The following is a 20,250-nucleotide window of genomic DNA, read 5'->3' as shown; positions in this document are numbered from 1 at the left end:
CTGTACTCTTATGATGGGTGGATTTTATGGTATATAAATTATACTTCAGTAAAGGTGATTTGTAAAACAGCCTTAATAATTAAGCAGCCCAGCAAGAGAATGCTTATTGTTTATATTGAATAGCAGAAAAACTGAGAAATCTGCCTATTTTCATGGAGAACAGAGTATAGCTAAGTATAATCTTCATTTAGGTCTCCACTTCTACTTGATTAGTCATATTATCAAAACTGTAGGTTCAAATGCTCATCAACATATTATTTTTTTTCAGTGAAGACTAAAATACTAGCTTTTAAAGAATTTTTTTAAATTTAATTTTATTTGTTTATTTGACAGAGAGAGATCACAGGTAAGCAGAGAGGCCGGCAGAGAGAGAGAGAGAGAGAGAGAAGCAGGCTCCCTGCTGAGCAGAGAGCCCGATGTGGGACTTGATCCCAGGACCCTGAGATCATGACCCAAGCCGAAGGCAGAGGCTCAACCCACTGAGCCACCCAGGCGCCCCAAATACTAGCTTTTAGACTACAGTACTTGAATACACAAAAACACAGGTCCAAACAATTCCCTTTTAATTTAAAAGATGATTTGATTCCTAAACGTAGAATTTTTCTAATTGTGTATTTTTCCTTTTCAAAGAGGACACCTGCAGCATTCTGTTTCCACACTGTCTAAGAAAAAAAGGTGAATTTATTGGCTGTTCTAGCTGACAACATCAGGGGAATGCTGGCTTCAAGCATTGCTGGTCCCCGTATTGAAATAAAGCCAGGAAGGGTCTATTCTACGTCTCTTGGGTCTGCTTTTCTCTGCATTGATTTCATCCTCAGGTAGACTCCTCATTGAAAGATGACCACTTACAGCTCTAGGCTGGCGTTCTACAAACTCAGCAGCCACAGTGCCTCTTTTGCAGATAGTTCTGGGAAGTCTTGGGGCTGTTTTTCCCTCAGCCCAGCTTGGGTTTTAATCCCATCCCTTAACCAATCATTGTGACCAGGGAAGAGAATATGCTGATATTCATGGATCTTGGTTGATGGGTACCACTTGAACAGCTTGGGTAAGTCTCCCCAGAGGAACTCCAGGCTGTGGTTGGGTCTCTTCATACACTTCCTGTTTCCTCTTTGCCATTGTCTGAAACAATGTAGCAAATATCTATTGCTTCCATCTGCCCAGAATCTAGTCCCTCTTAATTTACATAAATACTGTGCATGAGACAAGTTTCTGATTACAGCAAGCTCCTGGATCCAGCTGTGCCTGAAGTTAGAGCTGCTTCTGGGCCATAAATTTCCCTCCCCCCCAGGCCAATCTGAATGGTGGCTTTAGTTAGTTGCGACCATGAATTACCCTTTTCTTAAGTCCGTTTGAATGGGGGGCCTTTAGTTAATGGATACAAAAAATGGATAATCCCACTCAAGTTCAAGTAGAGCTAAAAAAGCATTTATTTTACTAATTAGTAAGGGAAAAATAATAGTTTCATAGTTGAGAAAACATAATCATGCCACCTTAATCAAATGATCAAAGTTAACTTTCCCAGGCATGAGACAAAATGACATCACACACCCCCTGGTATGAAATACTGAGGATACAGAAGGTCAATGATATTCTGGGGTAAAATGCATAATATGAATCTAATAATGAGGGAGAAAGGTAGGAATTGAAGGATATTCAATAAAATAACTGGCCTGTAATCTTCATGCATGTCAAGGTTATGCAACACAAAAGAAGACTGAAAAAAATAGAATGTTGAGGGGTCCCTGAGTGGCTCAGTCAGTTACGCATCTGTCTTCTGCTCAGGTCATGATCTCAGGGTCCTGGGATGGAGCCCCACATGGGCTCCCTGCTCAGTGGAGAGTCTGCTTCTTCCTCTCCTTCTGTGATCTCTGTCACTCTCACTCTCTCTCAAACAAATAAATAAAAGTATTTTTATTTTATTTTTATTTTTTTAAAGATTTTTATTTATTTATTTGATAGACAGAGAGAGATCACAAGTAGGCAGAGAGGCAGGCAGAGAGAGAGGGGGAAGCAGGCTCCCTGCTAAGCAGATAGCCTGATGTGCGGCTCGATCCCAGGACCCTGAGATCATGACCTGAGCAGAAGGCAGAGGCTTAAACCACTGAGCCACCCAGGCGCCCAATAAAAGTATTTTTAAAAGAGAAAAGAAAGAAAAAGGAATTGTTTCAGATTAAGAGAGACTGAAGAGTCAACTGAGGGTGACACGTAATTTCCATAATGGCTATTATGGGACCAACTGACAAAACTAAATAAGGATTGTAGATTAGACTGTATCTAATCTACTCTAATCTAATATCAGGTCATGATCCTAGACTCCTGGGGTGGAGCCCTACATCTGCTCCCTGCTCCGCAGTATGTCTGCTTCTCCCTCTGCGCTACTCCCCATGTTTGCGCTCTCCCTCTCTCTCTCTCTCTCTCATTCTATCTCAAATGAATAAATAAAAAATTTTTAAAAAAGATACACTTATGATGAGCACTCACTCATGTACAGAATTATTGAATCACTATATTGTACATCTGAAACTAACATAACATTATATGTTAACTATACTGAAATTAAAATAAAAAGCTTAATAAAGTTTAAAATAATAATAATAATGTTGGGGAAAATTTTGTTTTGTTTTGGGGAAATTTTTTTAAAACGAAAAAAAAAACCACTAGAAAATGAACCATAGAATAAACTCAAAGAAAATAGAATATTTCTTCTACTTTTAAGAAAATTAAAATAGTACTTGCTTTAACAACATATATAATGAAACGAACAATAAGGACACGATAGTATGGTCCCCATGCAAGAATGACACACAAATTGAGAAGTATTCCATGTTAAATAAATAAATAAATAATATTAATGAGAAAGTAAAATAGAGGTTCTTTCTTGATTTTTTATTTTAAAAGGTTTTATTTATTTATTTGAGAGATAGAGTGAGACAGCAAGCGGGCACAAGCAGGGGTGGAGAGAGAGGGGGAAACTGGCTCCCTTATTGATCAAGGAGCTGGTTGCGGGCCTTGATCCCAGGTAAAACTCATTTGTGACATTGGAAGTCAGGAGTGGTCATCTTTGGGGCAGAGAGAAATAGGGATTGGAATGTGATAGGAGGAGAGCTTCCAGAGGGATAATAATGTTCTTTGACCAGGGTACTAGTTAACTTCCTATTAACTAGGTCGTGTAACTTCCTGCACATTTATCATACCAAACATTTGTAATATGGGCACATTTCTTCATGTGTGTTTTACACCGTTAAAATTTTACATTATAGGGGCGCCTGGGTGGCTCAGTGTGTTAAAGCCTCTGCTTTCAGATTGAGTCATGATCCCAGGGTCCTGGGATAGAGCCCCGCTTTGGGCTCTCTGTCCGGCAGGGAGCCTGCTCCCCACCACTCCGCCTGCCCCTCTGCCCACTCCTGATCTCTGTCCGTCAAAAAAAAAAAAAAAAGTCTTGGGGCGCCTGGGTGGCTCAGTGGGTTAAGCTGCTGCCTTCGGCTCAGGTCATGATCTCAGGGTCCTGGGATCGAGTCCCGCTTCGGGCTCTCTGCTCAGCAGGGAGCCTGCTTCCTTCTCTCTCTGCCTGCCTCTCCATCTACTTGTGATTTCTCTCTGTCAAATAAATAAATAAAATCTTTTAAAAAAAAGTCTTAAAAATTTACATTATATCTCAGAAGAGGCATTATAGTTGGAATTGAAATTTACCTGTATGGGGAACAATCTTCGGTGCCATTCTGAACCACAAAAACGATAGTTTTCACTCAATTCACATTATAGTTTCATTTCAGAAAAAAATCAGTATGTTTTAAACCGTACCACACATTTTTGTGCATTTGTAGACATGTTATGTTAATAATTTCAGATAATTAATAAACCTTTTAAACACCGTTTAGGTTTCAATTTGTTTAGGGCGCGGACGTAGGGTCTAACGTTCCTGGTTCCTCGCGTGTATGTCTATAGCGCCCTCCAATCTCTGCGGCAACTAACAACGTTTGCGATAGTTTCCAAAATTCCCACCAGGGGGCGATAGCGCCCCGTTTGAGAAGAACAAATCAAGCCCAAGATTCTAAAGAGGTAAGTTTGTATATTGGGATCTGGAGCTCTGCGGAGAGGTCTGTGATGGAGATAAAAACTTGATGGTAGCGGGACGCCTAGGTGGCTCAGTGGGTTAAAGCCTCTGCCTTCGGCTCAGGTCATGATCCCAGGGTCCTGGAATCGAGCCCCGCATCAGGCTCTCTGTTCAGCAGGGAGCCTGCTTCCTCCTCTCTCTCTGCCTCCTTGTGACTTCTGTCAAGTAAATAAATAAATCTTTAAAAAAAAAAAAAACTTGATGGTAGTAATGGGAGTGTCCTCTGATGTTAAGCGGTCACCGAGCCCCGATATTAGAGGCTGAGTAGATGTGCAGGGCATCCAGATGCAGAGGATCACAGGAGTACTGGGAGGAGATTTTCCTAAAATTGATGCTGGACAATTGTTAAGGCAGGGAGTGATAGGAATTGAGGCTGGCTAGATGGACGAGGATAAATCAAGGTCATCTAATAGTGTTTGTACTTTATCCTATGAATGGTCAGAAGCCAATAAATAGGACAACAGACAAACAACATTCATAGCTTTCTCCATATGCCAATCTCTATTCTAAGTTATTTTTATGTATTTTCTCCTGGAACCATTAGAACCACTTAGGAGTCCAATTATTTTATCACCTAGTGTCCATTCACCCTTTCTCATGCTGACTCTTGGGAAGCAGCAGTATCTATCCCCCTACTTCAAGTAGGCTTTGTGCACTGGATGTAGCCCATTCCACATGGGGCTACAGAAAAGCCACTCGGATTCAGCCATTCTAAGTATCTAACTCTCCAGTCCCACTGATGGACTTAGGGGTCATTGGGTGACCCAATCAGAACCGAGAGGATTCTGATCCCACAGAGTCTATGGGATCTTAGACTATAGATCTAAGATATAGATCTATCTATAGTGCCCCTGTTTGTTTTTTACGTAGGCTCCACACCTAGCCTGGAGCCCACTTTGGGGCCTGAACTCACAACCCTGAGATCAAGACCTGAGCTGAGATCAAGAGTCAGATGCTCAACCAACTAAGCCCTCCAGGAGCCCCAGAAAGCGGAGAGTTTTAAGGGAAAAGGAACAGCAAGTGCAAAGGCCCTGAACAGGAAGAAGTGCGGTGTGTTCAAGTGACAGCAAGGAGTAAAAGAGGGTGGGCTTGGGGGAAATATAAGAGCTAAGTGAGAGGAGTGTATTGGCCAGACTGTGGGGGCCAGAGTTCTCAGCTGGGATGACCATTTTCATCACCAGGGGAATCGATGACATTCCTAATGCCTGTAAACAATTAAATCAGACTCCGTGGGGTAGAAGCCCAGACTTCAGGAATTTTAAAAGCTCACCAGATGCTGGAAACAACAGGTTAATGGATAAACAAGTTGAGATTTATTGGCACGACAGGATACTACTCAGCTGTCAAAAAGAGCAAACTACTGATAAATGTAACAATTTACATAATCTCAAAGACATCAGGTTAAGGGAAAGAAGCCGGTCTTGAAGATTACATACTGTATGGCTGCCTATACTTGACATTCTCAACAATACAGAACCGCAGCAATGTTAGAAAAGATCAGGGGTCTTCGGGAGAGGGTGTGGCTGCAAAAGGAAGTGTTTGGGGAGGAGGCAACTGTTCTTATCTTGATTGCAATGGGGGGGTGTGCGTAGAATGAATTGATACATGTGTTAGAATTCATTGAACTGTACACGGAAAGAAAAAGTTATTTTTATAGTATGATCATTCAAAAAATAAAATTAAAATAATCTCCCCAGGTGATCTCAATGTGCAGCCAATGCTGAGACCACTGGTAATGGCCGTGAAGACCATTTGAAGGAGTTTTTCTTTCTCTTCAGAACCATGAGGAGCAAGGGAGGGACATTCCCAGGATGGGAACCCCCAGGAGGATTCACACACTGAGGCTGGTCCAGGGAGGCCACTCTTTGGTCTGAAGGTGCCAAAGGGATGAGACCCTCTCTGGTTTGTTTCATGCATTCATTCAATAATTATTCAGCACCTAAGTTGAGTTGCCTGAACCTGGGAGACAAAACAAGACAAAAGCTAAACCACTCCTTCCTCCTACCAGGCAAGGAGAAAGGAGTACTTTAGAGATTGCAAGGGGGAAATCTGGGAAGGGGGTCAGAAGCTGGTATTTCTGGGGTCCCTGGTGGCTCAGTGGGTTAAAGCCTCTGCCTTCCGCCCAGGTCATGATCCCAGGGTCCTGGGATCGAGTCCCACATCGGGCTCTCTGCTCAGCAGGGAGCCTGCTTCCCCCTCTCCCTCTGCCTGCCCCTCTGCCTACTTGTGATCTCTCTCTCTGTCAAATAAATAAAAAAATCTTTAAAAAAAAAAAGTGAGGAGACAGATGTCCACCTGATCAAGGTCTCTGTGACTGTCACCCTTAGGATTTGGGGTTTCCATGAGGATTTGGGGCTCTCCCATCACCCATCCATGTGTTGCCTGTTTATCTCTACCCTCTTATCTCTACCCTCTGGCCCCACCTCATCCTTGTGCCCCTATTCCTGCGTCAGTCTCCTCCCTGGCTTCTAGACTGAGACCCTCTCTCCTATCTACTCTCCCACTGGGGTGTCAGGAGGATCTTCTTTATTTTTTTTTCCAGGGGGATTGACTTAAAGCCAAAATGTGAGTTTCTCTTCCATAGCTAGAATCTTCCACAGTTCCCCACTATGCTCAAGGTAAAATTGGCTCTTCACAATGAATATTTAAGGTCCCTCACATCTAGTCCCAAAAGACAGTTTTGTTTCTGGCTTCTCTCCTCTCCCTATTCCTCCCTGAACTCTAGTCCTCTTAATCCCCCAATGGCATGTCTGGGAAGGCTTTGAAACTAGCCCCTCAGCCTGTCTCCTACTTTCCTGTCAAGGCTGCTCTGGCAGAGTTGTTGAGAAGCCTTGGAGGTCCTAATAACATGGTGGCTAAGAGACCAGACTGGGGACTCTGGAATCAACCTAAATGGTCAGCAGTAGGAGGCTAATCTACTAAATTATGGCCCTCAACCAGAACACGGGATTTACAGTATATATATAGGATAAAGAAACACATTAGATGACATCAATGAGTATAATTAGGCAAATATTGCATGTGGGGCATTCTACAAGACACATGTTCTGGGATTTTTTTGTAAAGTCAATATTGGTTTTTTTTTTTTTTTAAGTCATGGAGTGCCTGGCGATTCAGGTGGTTGAGCTGGTTTTGGCTCAGGTCACGATCTCAGGGTCATGAGATCCAGCCCTGTGTTGGGTTCTGTGCTCAACTCAGCAGGAAGTCTACTTGAGATTCTCCCTCCCGCTTTGCCCACCCCCCACTCACACAGTCTCAAATAAATAAATAAACATCTTAAAAATATCATGGAATATCCCAGAACCCTGGGATTATGACCAGAGCTAAAGGCAGACACTTAACTCCTGAGCCACCCAGGCACACTGTTCTTAGTCTTTTTTTTTTTTAAGATTTTATTTCTTTATTTGACAGAGAGAGAGATCACAAGTAGGCAGAGAAGCAGGCAGAGAGAGAGGAGGGGAAGCAGGCTCCCTGCTGAGCGGAGAACCTGATGCGGGGCTTGATCTCAGGACCCTGAGATCATGACCTGAGCCGAAGGCAGAGGCTTTAACCCACTGAGCCATCCAGGCGCCCCATCCCTGTTCTTATTCTTAAGACATGCATGCCAAGATGCCACAAGTTCTATAACTTATTTTCAAATGATATGGGGGCACATGTTCATATTAAGAAATAGGGAAAGAGGAGAGAAAAAGCAAAGATGGCAGGGTTGTTGGATCTAGGAGGAAGGTGTAGAAGTGGTCTGTGGTCATTCTTTAAATTGTGTTTGCAAATTTTTATGCTAAGTGTCAGAGAAAATGGAATCACCAATGAATAGAGTTCATACAAGAGAAAACTCTCCAAGCGTTAAAAATGAGACAGATCGGGGCGCCTGGGTGGCTCAGTGGGTTAAGCCGCTGCCTTCGGCTCAGGTCATGATCTCAGGGTCCTGGGATCGAGTCCCACATCGGGCTCTCTGCTCAGCGGAGAGCCTGCTTCCCCTCCCCCTCTCTCTCTGCCTGCCTCTCTGCCTGCTTGTGATCTGTCTCTGTCAAATGAATAAATAAAATCTTTAAAAAAAAAAAATGAGACAGATCAGTAAACCATGGAGAAAACTAACAAAGCCCAAGTTGGTTGTTTGAAAAGATGAATGAGATTGATAAAATCCCTAGCTAGACAGATGAAGAGGAAAAAAAAGAACAGAAATGACCAGTATCAAGAGTGAAAGAGGGATTATCTCTACAAATTCTGTAATTAGATTTGACAATTTAGATGAAGTGATGGTTTCTTGAAAAACACAAGGAATGAAAGCTTGTGAAGTAGAACATATGACGAGCCCTGTATTTACTAAGGAAACTGAGTTCATTATTTAAAAACTTCCCATAAAATAAATAAATAAAATCTTAAAGAAGAAAAAAGCAAACTTCCCACAAAGACAACTGGCTCAAATGGCTTTACTGGTGGATTCTGTCAAAGATTCAAGACAGAAACAACACAGAACTTCTCAAATTTGAGACAGAGCTGTATGTGCTGAGATGGGAATAACCTTTCAAAATACATGAATGGAAAAAGTCAATGTGCAAAGGAATGAATAGTATTTCCTCTTTACATAATAAATAAAGGAGATATATAGGTGCATATTCTGTCTTTGCAAGGATAGCCCACTGCCTTATAGGAAGGAAATTGAGGAGCTGAAATTCAGGAGTGGGAGGAAGACTAGTTTTTCACTCTGCTCCCCCTTTTCTATTGTTTTAATTTTTCAATATGAATTGTGCAAGGAACTAAAAAAAACATAAAGCCCTTTTTTTAGCTCAGGCTTTGCTGGATTTATAGTCTGACTCTAGTCAGATGTTCTGTGAATTGGGTACTGATAAAAGATGAGAAAGAGGCTGCATGGCTAAAATCTTGAACCTGGGGTCTAGGGGACAAGGTCATTAACTCGACACTTAGCCACCCACTGGCTGTGTGCTTTCAGGTAGATAGCTCTACCTCTCTGAGCCTCTGCTTTCAACACCTGTGAATTAGGGGTTATACAGTGAAGGATTAATTTTGCCCAGCTCCTGGGAGGTAACCTCTTGGAATATCTAGCTTGGTAAGAGTGTTTTTGATTACCTGGAACATGCGGTGTCAGCTTGACCTCTGGAGGAGCTGGACACCAATATCAGTCATATCAGAGGACAGCTGGGACTATGTGAATGACACCCCAGTAGAAAGCCTGGACACCAGGGCTCACGTGAGGGCCGCTGGCTGCAGTCCTCTGGGTGTGTCGTCATGCACTGGGTCTGGAAGTGTTGAGCGCTGTTTGCTCAGTGGCCCTGGGAGAGAACAACTAGAAGCTGGTGCCCGGGGTCACCTGGACCCCATGGGCCTCTTCCTTTTGCTTTTTTTACTCTATATCCTTTCACTGAGGTAAACCATGACTGTGAATAAAACAGCTCTTCTGAGTTCTGGGGGTCCTTCTAGTGAATTACTGAGCCTGAGGTAGTTTTGGGGATCCCCAAACCCAGGAGTGATGAACAGTGTATACCTCACCGGGAGCACAGACACTAGGGAGACTGTGCACACACAGTACTTAACCGGTACTTACTGAGATCATTTCGTGGGTCAGGCCACGTGAGCTCATGAACTCACCAGAACCCCTCATGGCAGCCCCAGGAGACTGATACTATGATTCGTGTTTCCTTTTTGTTTTATTGTGAAATGTACATTCAGGAGTATAAAATGTAGGTGTAGGGCATGAAAAAAGTCACCTGGGTGACTCAGTCGGTTAAGTGTCTGCCTTTGGTTCAGGTCATGATCCCAGGGTCCCGGGATTGAGCCCCCACGTTGGGGGTGGGGAGGTTCCCTGCTCAGTGGGAGTCTGCCTCTCACTGTGCCCCTCCCCTCCATATGTGCTCCCCCTCTCTCCCCACCCTCTCTCTCTCAAATAGATAAATCAAATCTTAAAAAAAAAATACTTAGAATGGGAACAACTGTGAATTATCAGGTTAGGAAAAAAGGACAGGGAAGCTCCCAAGAGCCCCAACCCAATTACAGCTCCCCTCATCGCCCGAGGTAACCACCTCTCTGACTTTTGAGATAGTCTTTTTGTCTTGTCTGTATGGTTTGGCCACCCATGTGCATATTCCTAACCCTACTGTTCTTTCATTTTCCCTGCTTTCAAGTGCATTGAACGGACTAATGCAGCATGTCCTGTTTGGTGTCTGTCTTCTTTCACTCACCACTGTGCGTGTGAGATTTAACCATGAGGTTGGAGGCATCAGAAGTCTGTTCCTTTTTTTTTTTTTTTTTAAGATTTTATTTATTTATTTGTCAGAGAGAGTGAGCACAGGCAGACAGAGTGGCAGGCAGAGGCAGAGGGAGAAGCAGGCTCCCCGCTGAGCAAGGAGCCTGATGTGGGACTCGATCCCAGGATGCTGGGATCATGACCTGGGCCGAAGGCAGCCGCGTAACCAACTGAGCCACCCAGGCGTCCCAGAAGTCTGTTCCTTTTTCACTGCCATATAGTATCCCGCACTGGATGCCCTTGTAGACCAGGATATATCTCTACTTGTTCTCCGGTTGACGGAAATTTAGGTGGTTTGTGGCCGTTGCAAACCAGGCAGCTGTGAACATTCCTCCCTGTACCTGTTTCCCTGAGGCCACGACCTGATTCTCTAAGATGTATGCTCAGCCTGAAACAGCTGGCTTACAGGCTATGTGCATTTTCAAATTGATTCAGTAACATTGCCATCTTTCCCATCCCAAGATGTAGTAATTGCAATAAGCAAGATTGAGTAACTTTCCCAAGATCACAAAACCAAATCGCCTTGAACCCGGAGATCTTTGTTCCAGAACCCCTGCTCTCCCTTAATACCCATTGGCACACGGTGGGCATCTAACAGTCGTGAGATGTTCTGCTGATAGTTGTTGGGGGCAATTTTGGGGGCTTTCCACTCCTGTCCCCGTTATTCTGAACTCTGTCCCTGTCAGTTAATCATTAACTGCCCCCCCAAGGAGCCTATGATCCTAAAAGATTCGCCTTGCCCTGGCTACTGCCTCGTTAATCAGTCACTGCCCCTGGCTGGGCAAGGGGCACTTGGTAGACCTGCCCTCAAAGCCCCTTTACTTGCTCTAGAAGTGGCTAGGGATTTGTGATGCTTCGGACCTGTCGTGTGCTCTGTTCCCAAGCTGGACCCTCCCCTGGGGGCTGGAAGCCCTTGAATTTTGATGGAGGGGCTTTTCACCTCAAAGGCACAGGAGAACTGACCCGAGCTTTGCTGGTGCTGCGGCTGTGTGCCTGGCCCCCTCTGGTCACACATGGCCTGGCGGTGAGCAGGGACCCTGGGGACTGGCCTCGGGCAACCCCAGGCTGGGCTCTGAGCCGTTGCTCTCTGTCACTCCAGCTTCAGGCCTGGTCTCGGCGACTCCTGGGCTCCCGGCTCTCGGATGCCTTTCTCCGAGCGTCTATCTACGGGCAGTTTGTGGCTGGTGAGACAGCAGACGAGGTGAAGGGCTGTGTCCAACAGCTCCAGGCCCTAGGCCTCCGGCCTCTGCTGGCAGTACCCACTGAAGAGGAGCCAGACTCAGCTGTCAAGACGGGGTGAGTAGGGGCCAGGCCCGGGGAGGCGGGGAGGCTGGTAGGAAGGGGATGGGTGGGCTCCTGAAGCTAATGCCCGCTGGCTGGGGCAGTGAGGCCTGGTATGAAGGGAACTTCAGTGCTATGCTTCGGTGTGTGGACCTGTCACGTGGCCTCCTGGAGACCCCTGGCCCGACTGGGAACATCCTCATGCAGCTGAAGGTGACGGCGCTGACCAGCGCTCGGCTCTGTGTAAGGGACGGGCAAGATGGGGGCGGGAGGGTAGGGCTGCCGACCAGCTCCCCTCACCACTCCACCCACCACCCCATTCCAGAAGGAGCTAACCTCCTACATCAGAAAACCAGGGGCTTCCTTGGAGCTGAGCCCCGAGAGGCTGGCAGAAGCCATGGACTCTGGGCAGGTAAGGATCTCAGGCTGGGAGAGAATGGATGGTTGGTGGGGAATGTGGGGAGGGGGGCCGGGGGGGGAAGCAGAGTTCTGAGTACTTGGATGTAGCAGGCACCTGCTTGCAAGTGGGATGTTCCAACTGTGTAACTACTGCTACTCCCCAGGCTTGGAACAATCGGAAATAAATGTGGCTGTAGCCCTGGGGTGTGGTTGGAATGGATGGAATATGTGGGTCATCTGGGGCTCCTAGGCAAGGGCCTGGGGGCTGGGAGCTCTCAGAGGAGGGAGTGAGACAGTTAGCTCTTTACTACCTAGAAGAAAGTTATCAGTATTTGGTCAATCGACTGGAAGTTATGATTAGGCCAGTGGGGTTTTAGTTTGGTCATTCACTCATTCGTTCATTTGTTTCTTTTTATTTTCATGAACTATTCCAACCCGCCCTCCTGGTCACTGGCAGCCCTAATACAAAAACCCGGCTCTCCCTTTCCATCTCTGCTAGCTCATTCTCCTTCCTTGTTAGGTTCTTCTCTGCCTGTCTCTTCAATATGGCAGTTCCCCAAGTCTAGGTCCTGGCTCCCGCCTCCTCACTCCTTCCTCCCCTTGATGGGGTCTTCTTACCCACGCTGCAGCCTCAGCTTCCCCACCGGGTACTCATGAGGCCCATGTTTGTCTCCAGTCCCAGCCTTTCCCCTGAGCCCCTGGACATGCTCCAGACCCCTCACACCTACCAGATCCCACCCTGGCTTCAGTGTCTCCCCGAACCTGTTCCCCTTCCTGCCCACATTTCAGAGACAGCCCTCCCAACCCCTGTGTCAATCCCTACCTCAGACAGAAGTGAAGATTGGGTGAGTTAAATATTTGATGAGGTACCCGAAATAGCACCAGCACCTAGTAGGACTTCTCTGAGGGTGACCGTCGTATGTAGAAAGTCTCACCAGTTACTGACTCCCCAGGACCCCCCAAGACTCTGCCCCCAGCCAGGGGGAGACAATTCTCCAGAAAAAAAAATCTTTTTTTTAAAAAAGATTTTATTTATTTATTTGACAGAGATCACAAGTAGACAGAGAGGCAGGCAGAGAGAGAGGAGGAAGCAGGCTCCCTGCTGAGCAGAGAGCCTGATGCGGGGCTCGATCCCAGGACTCTGAGATCATGACCTGACCTGAAGGCAGAGGCTTTAACCCACTGAGCCACCCAGGCACCCCAATAAATAAAATCTTTTGAAAAGATAGTATCTATGTGATACAGCTTCATTTCCTACATCTAACAATTTCTAAACGTGTCTCCCTTCTGGGTGGTGGGGGAGGGGAGACACGGGCCCCGGAAGGATTCAGTCACCCGAACCATTCTCACCTCCTCTGCTGCTCCCCCAGGATCTCCAGGTCTCCTGCCTCAGCGCAGAGCAGAACCAGCATCTCCAGGCCTCTCTGAGCCGCCTGCACCGGGTGGTCCAGGTAACCCCGGCCGTGGCCTGTCCCCCGGCGCGTGCCAGGCACCCCAAGGCCTGACCGTGGTCCCTCCCACCCGCAGCACGCCCGGGCCCAGCACGTGAGGCTCCTGGTGGACGCTGAGTACACCTTCCTGAACCCGGCTCTCTCTCTGCTTGTGGATGCCCTGGCCAGGCGCTGGAACAGCCCTGGGGAAGGCGGGCCCTGGGTGTGGAACACTTACCAGGCCTATCTGAAGGTGTGTGGTGCACGGTGGGGGCCCACGGGCTGGGGTCCCAGGGCCCTGACCCGAAGCTGCCTGGGTGCCCCGCCAGGACACACACGAGCGGCTGAGGCAGGCCGTGGAGGCCGCTGACAGGTCTGGCCTGGCCTTCGGAGTCAAGTTGGTACGAGGGGCATATCTGGACAAGGAGAGACAGGTGGCTCGGCACCAAGGGACAGAAGACCCCACTCAGCCAGACTATGAGGCTACCAGTCGGAGGTAGGACTGGGCCAGACAGGCCTCAGAGATAAATCATAACCTTTCATCCCAGAGCACTGTCCATGATGCAGCCTCTGTATGTCCCCATATCACTTCCTCTCCCTGGTCCAAGACATCTTCTCTTCCCACCTCCTCTTTGGGCTCCCTGTTCCTTCCTTTGTCCACCACCCCAGTCTGTATCCCATAGGCAGCCAGAGGGCGCCTGCTAATATCTAAGTCAAATCCTGTTCCCTGCTCAGTTCAAAACCCTCCCATTGCTCCCACTGCCCCTCAATAAACCCCAAATCCTTACAGCAGCCCCCAGGCCCCGCATGACTTGGTCTTGTCACATCAACTTCTCTTCTGCCCACTCTGTTCCTCCACACTGGCCTCCTTGATGATCCCCAGGGCCTTTGCACTTCCTGTTCCCATTGTTTAGAACGTTCTCCCTCCAGACAGCTGCTTGCTTCAATCCCTCACCTCCTTGGGTCTCTACTTTTTGGAACCTCCTTGGGGAGACTTCGCTGCCCTCCCTGCCCTCCCTATCAAAAATGAGAACTCCCACACCTACCCTCTTCCTGAATTTGCTTTCCCTCCTCAGCGCTTACCAGCATCTGAGATTCTACACACTTTCATATTCAATGGCACATTGTCTCTCCCTTGAAAGTGTGGGCCCAGGAGGGCAGGGGTTTCTGATTTGTTCATTGTTGAGCATCCAGTGTTTAGAATTGTGCCTGCTACATGACAGGTGCTCAGAACACATCTGTTGAATACATAAACAACCCCAAGTGCCCCCCCCCAACACCCATCTCACAGAGGATGAAACCCAGGCGCGAAGAGATAGAATCACTTACCCAAGGTCACATAGCTAGTAAGTGGCAGGACCAAGTTCTGAACTGAGCAGACTGACTCTAGAACCTGCATTCTTACTCACCTCAAATCACCCTGTGCTGGGAGCAAAACATGGGTGAGCTCCTTGGATCCCCATCCCAGGACACTGGGAAGAAGCAAACTGTTCCTTTACCACATACTTTCTGATCGCCTGATTTAGATCAGGGCCTGGGCTGGACCCTGGTCCTGGTCCCATTCCCAACTAAGGTGGTCCCCAGGCCCAGTCTTCGTAGAGCTTAAAAATCTACTTCCATTTCCCACTGGATTCAGAAAAGGTTTGTAGAGCCACAGGGACTGACCCAATTTCACAGGGCAAGGGGCCACGCCATGGCTGGAAGCTAGGCTCACACCCGAGGCCTATGAGGGTTCCTACATACGGTTGTGCCCCACAGGCTTAATCACATCTGATTATTTCTTACTAAGTTATAATAAACATATCATAAAATTCACCATTTCAAAGTGTACCATTCAAGGGATTTTAATATATTTACAAGGTTTTGCAACCATCACCACTAATTCTAGAACATTTCACCACCATGTCCATTAGCAGTCACTCCCCATTTGCTTCCCCTCAGGCCCTGGAAGCTTCTAATCCATTTTGCGTCCCTATGGATTTGCTTCTTCTGGGTATTTCATACCAATGGAGTCATTTTTGTGGTCATAACGTATGACCTTTGGTGTCTGGCCTGTTCCACTCGGTGTAACGTTTTCAGGGTTCAGCTACATTGTCACATTAATCAGTACTTCATTCCCTCTTATGTCTAAAATAATATCCCACTGTACGGATGTACCACACCTTGTCCTTAGGGTGGCACACAGCCAGCAGCAAGCTGGGAAAGCATTCGCCAGTCAGTTTGTCTTTCTGTATCAGAGCCCCTGAGTGTCCTCACCCTTCTTTGGTGCAGAGCACTCCACGAGCCTTTGTGCCCCGTCATTCCTTTGAGCCAGGCCCCACTGACTGTTAAGTTACTGTTGCTCATGCTCTGTAGTCAACGCTGCTGTGAATGACCTTAGGTCAACGTCATCTCATGAACGGGATGTCGCCCTTTGCTCTGAGACGGCCACCAAGCCAAGGGCTTTATGACACCCCCATCTTACTCCAACCTCAACAGGGCTGTGAGGTGAACGTGAATCGTTACAAGAGAGGAAACAGGCTCAGAGAAGGGCTATCCCCTACACCTGGTGGAGGGGAAATGGGGGTACCCTATGATCTCTAAGTACTTGCCCTTAAGCACCCCAACTCCCAAGGAGAGGAATCCTGAGTCCCCAGGGCCTGACCTTTAACCACCAGGAGCCGTAAGCTGAACAGAGCACCTCCCTTCAGTTACAGCCGCTGTCTGGAACTGATGCTGACCCATGTGTCCCACCGTGGCCCCATGTGCCACCTCATGGTGGCTTCCCACAATGAAGAATCTGTTCGCCAGGCAACCAAGCGGTATGTAGAGGGATGGGAAATGGGTCCCCACAAGGAGGACCCCTCAATTCCTCTCCCTTGCCAGGGGCGGGCAGAGGGTGGTGGACATGGAATAGGGGTAGGGACGGTGAGGGACAAGTAGGTTCACAGGGATGCAGGGGAGGCTATTAAAATATTTACCGCCCTGTAGGCCCCAGCTAAACAAGGCATTGCTCCTTTTTTGCTGGGGCACAGGGAGGTCTGTGGGTTCCAGGGAAGGAGCTGGGACTCACCGGGGAGCTTTCATGGGCCTGAGAATAGTGGTTATTTATCACTGAGTTTGGAAGTACTTCAAAATTTTAGTAACTGGAACAGCCATATGAGTGCATAATGGCTGACTGTCAGCTCTGGATCCAGCCACTGTGTGGACTGATGATGTGGCCTTCTCTGTAGCATGTGGGAGCTGGGCATTCCTCTGGACGGGCCTGTCTGTTTTGGACAACTTCTAGGGATGTGTGACCACGTCTCCTTGGCACTGGGTATGTGGATGGCCCATTCTCCCCATTCCCCAACACCATGCCCCACCTAGCCCTCGGCCTCATCCCCTCCTAGCCAGATCCCTTCTCCCACTCCCAACCAGTGCCTGCCGAGGCTCCCCTCCAGAGCCTGCATCTGACCCAGCCACCAGACTCTTCCCGATAGATCTGTTGCTCCCATATCTGAAGGCCTTGCTTGCCTGTTCTCTAAGCCTGCTGTCTCTTGCTTTTGCTGGTGTTCAATCATGGTGTCTTGTTTCCTATGGGCTTTGTTATCTTGATTGTGTCTCCCCGGGGTCTGAGACCAGAAGATTTATGTTTTATTCTGCCAGGTGCTAAGGGATACAGAACCACTTTACCTTATATTCAGAGCTTGAGGTTTCCAGAAGCATCTCCATTATGAAACTTTGAGCTACAAATATGTGAGGCTAATCCATGGCCTTGATCTCTCAGAGATGGGCTTTTGTTTTCTTTGCTCTACTTATGGTCAAGGCTACTATTCCTTGTGAGCTGGGGAAGGTGGGAGTGTTGATTTCTGGTTAACCCTGACACTGAGGGTGCAGCTTAACTTGAGGAAATTCTCCTTTGCAAGTCACCCTGGTCAGACTCTGGGCCTCAATTTCTGTACCCCCTCAATTCAATGAAGTCATCAAATCTTGCCTTCAGGGTGGAAGTGTTTCCTTGTGTCCTTCCCTTTTTGGGTTCACATTTTCTCTTAATCCTTGGATTACTAAATTCCTTACTCTTTTGGCAGTATTTTAATAACTTTAGGAACATTTTCTAGATGTTTACTGCAGGATTTTAAGGTTTTTTTCCATTGGGAATTTTGTCCAACTCACCTAATCTGTCACATTCTTAGAGATGAGAGCCTCTGTTCCAGGTGGGGCCTCTCCCCAAACATGAGTTCATACCCTGCCAACAATCTCCCTGCAGGGCAGGCCGGCTATGCGGTGTATAAGTCCATCCCTTATGGTTCCCTGGAGGAGGTGATCCCCTATCTGATCCGGAGGGCCCAGGAGAACCGGAGCGTGCTGCAGGGTGCCCGCAGGGAACAGAAGCTGCTCAGTCAAGAACTTCGGAGGAGAGTGCTGGGTCGGGGCCTGAGGGTACCCCATTAGCATCCCCAGGAGTCATGTGGTTAATAAAGATCCTGAGCTAGGGATGCCTGGGTGGCTCAGTGGGTTACGGGCTTCTGTCTTCGGCTCAGGTCATGGTACCAGGGTCCTGGAATTGAGCCCCGCATAGGGCTCTTTGCTCAGCGGGAAGCCTGCTTCTCCCACTCCCCCTCTGCCTGCCTCTCTGCCTACTTCTGATCTCTGTCTGTCAAATAAATAAATAAATCTTAAAAAGAAAGAAAGAAAGAAAGAAAGATAGATCCTGAGCTATTGCCCTGCACTGAAGCTGCCTTCTTGGGAAAGGGCTATTCTCGACCTCAGTCAGTCTAAGCTAGCAGCTCGGCAGCTCAAGAGAGACCAGTAGCTGATCACAGAGCATAGCAAGGACATTGATAAAAAACTAACATGCCTCCCTCCAACCCTGAGGCGGCCTATCCTGCGCTGGGCCTGGGATCAGCTCTACTCAGCCAATCAATGACTTAAGGGGGAACTTTCTTAACTCCAGTGGATGCCCAGATGATAAGCAGACACTGAGACACTGAAGCCCAGAGGCTGGGAGGGACAGAGGGAAGAGGCAAACCACTTTTTTATTTAATAAGCATTTACTGAGGCTCCTCCTGAGCTATGCTCTGAGGTGAACAATGCTGGGAACACAGCAGTGACAAAGACAGCTGCAAGCCCTGACTCACAGGCCTTGGTCCAGTAGGGGTAGAGAGACCTATCTTCAGTGACAGCCTGGGGAATCAGGGGAGACTCCTGGTGATCAAGAGGGCTTCCCAGAGAATTCATAAGGATAACCAAGGGAATACTGAGAAGAGCATTCAAAGAAAGGCAAGTGAGTGCATAGACAGAAGAGTGTGAAACAGACTGGGGAGTGGGAAGACAGGGATGGAAGGGTAGGCAGGCCAGATGATGCCATCTTTGTTGCCAGGCTTCATGGGCTGGACTTTGTCCCAAGGGCCCTGGGGAGTCAGGAGGGTTTCAAGCAAGGGAGGGACAAAGTCAGGTTTGGCTTTTGTAAAAGTCCCCTGGCTACCTCATTGTGAGTGTACCAGAGCGGGGAGACGGGCTGGGAGCCCAAGGGCAGCTAGAGTAAGGAATCGCCACAGGCCGCTGGAGCATGGTAGGACGATAAAAACGGAGGACCGGGCTGGTGAGGACAGTCTGGAAGCTGAGTGGATGGGCCATCCGGCTGAGAGGCTGGATGGGAGGGAGACACTGAAGGGCGAGGCCCAGGGCCCTCGCTTGAAGAGGGGGGGCTCTGAGATGGTGCAGGGAGGAAATGCAGTTTTGGGGAGAGACAAGTGGATGGTACGGTATCAGAGGATTTCCAGGGAGCGGTGTCCAGGACACGTGGGGCCCGTGGAGGTGGTGAGAAGCGTGGAAAGAAGACAGCCAAGGACAGGGATCAGGAAGGGCCCACCACCTCAAACAAGTCCTGGGGCAGGCGGAAAAAGCGGGTAACATGTACAGCACAGCCGACAGCTCTGAAGTGGATATCGCTTTCTCTTCTTTCGCATCACGTCAGGGCTGTGGGGGCGTCTCTCAGAGGAGGGGGATGCTGCGCAAGCGCAAGCCACCGAAGCGCATGCGCCCCAGGTTCCAGCTCCGCGGTGCCTGGGTCACGTGGTAAGCACTGCTGGAGCGCAACGGTAGGTGCAAAGAGCTGTGGGCTGGAGCCTAGACTCCAGAATCTTCCTAGAGCTTCCTGGGCCCTCAGACTAGACCCCACTGCCAGACCTCGGCCTTCCCTCATACTCCTCCCTCCTTCCCACGCCTGGTGGCCCGCAGAACCTACCCGTTTTCAGACTCCGGCTCCCAGCCCACAGACATAGCCCTCAGGTCCCCTTCCTCAGTCCCCTCCCATAGCCCACAGACCCTACCCCAGCACCCAGAGGCTTCCCTCAACCTCAGTCCGTGTCCACAACCCTCAGACCCTCTCCCAGCCCGCAGAGCCTGCCTCAGCGCCTTAGCCCCTGCCCTGACTGCCCTCCCTTCCACCCCCTCCTGTAGCTTGGAGACCCTACCCCTTCTCAGGCCAAGCCCTCAGGCCCCTCTTCACCAGACCCTTTTCCTAAACCATTAGTGTCCTTTCCAGAGCTCAGGTCCTGTCCCTGGAGCCCTTACACCCCCTCCCCCAGAGAGAATGCCCAGCCCCCAGACTCCCTTAGACCCCAGACCTGCCGGTCTGGTCGTTAGCTCTCCCTGTCCGACCACTTTCCCCATTCAAACACCTAACAGCAAAGCAGACTCCTCCTGAGTCTCCTCTCTTTCTCACGCGGCCCTCTAGGACTCCCAGCCGGCTCTGTATTTATTGCCCCCAAGAGGTCCTATGTTTACTTCCTCCTCCCTCA

General features: G+C 48.5%; 1 protein-coding gene across 2 annotated transcripts; it reads left to right on the top strand.

Moving 5' to 3' along the window:
- The first annotated feature begins 11,149 nt into the window (after positions 1 to 11,149).
- Positions 11,150 to 20,166, top strand: PRODH2 (proline dehydrogenase 2). Of its 2 annotated transcripts, none has more exons than XM_044256360.1 (10): positions 11,150 to 11,400; positions 11,476 to 11,672; positions 11,762 to 11,900; positions 11,983 to 12,069; positions 13,427 to 13,507; positions 13,584 to 13,739; positions 13,816 to 13,982; positions 16,177 to 16,287; positions 16,699 to 16,784; positions 19,425 to 20,166. In XM_044256360.1, exons 1-10 carry the CDS (start codon positions 11,227 to 11,229, stop codon positions 19,550 to 19,552), a joined length of 1,326 nt encoding a protein of 441 aa, XP_044112295.1. In that variant the 5' UTR covers positions 11,150 to 11,226; the 3' UTR covers positions 19,553 to 20,166. The 2 variants fall into 2 exon arrangements, with proteins under 2 accessions (XP_044112295.1, XP_044112294.1); XM_044256359.1 differs by lacking the exon at positions 19,425 to 20,166 and adding an exon at positions 17,715 to 17,941.
- The last annotated feature ends 84 nt before the right edge of the window (positions 20,167 to 20,250 follow it).

Source organism: Neovison vison, chromosome 7 (genome assembly GCF_020171115.1).
Source record: "Neovison vison isolate M4711 chromosome 7, ASM_NN_V1, whole genome shotgun sequence".
NCBI lineage: Eukaryota > Metazoa > Chordata > Mammalia > Carnivora > Mustelidae > Neogale > Neogale vison.
Note: the sequence above shows the minus strand (reverse complement) of the source record. Positions and strands in the feature narration are given on the sequence as shown.

Coding starts and splice junctions, on each gene's coding strand:
- PRODH2 (XM_044256359.1), top strand. CDS start 11,227: ATGCTTCGGACCTGTCGTGTGCTCTGTTCCCAAGCTGGACCCTCCCCT. Junction 11,901..11,982: donor TGACCAGCGCTCGGCTCTGT/GTAAGGGACGGG, acceptor ACCCCATTCCAG/AAGGAGCTAACCTCCTACAT. Junction 12,070..13,426: donor AAGCCATGGACTCTGGGCAG/GTAAGGATCTCA, acceptor CTGCTCCCCCAG/GATCTCCAGGTCTCCTGCCT.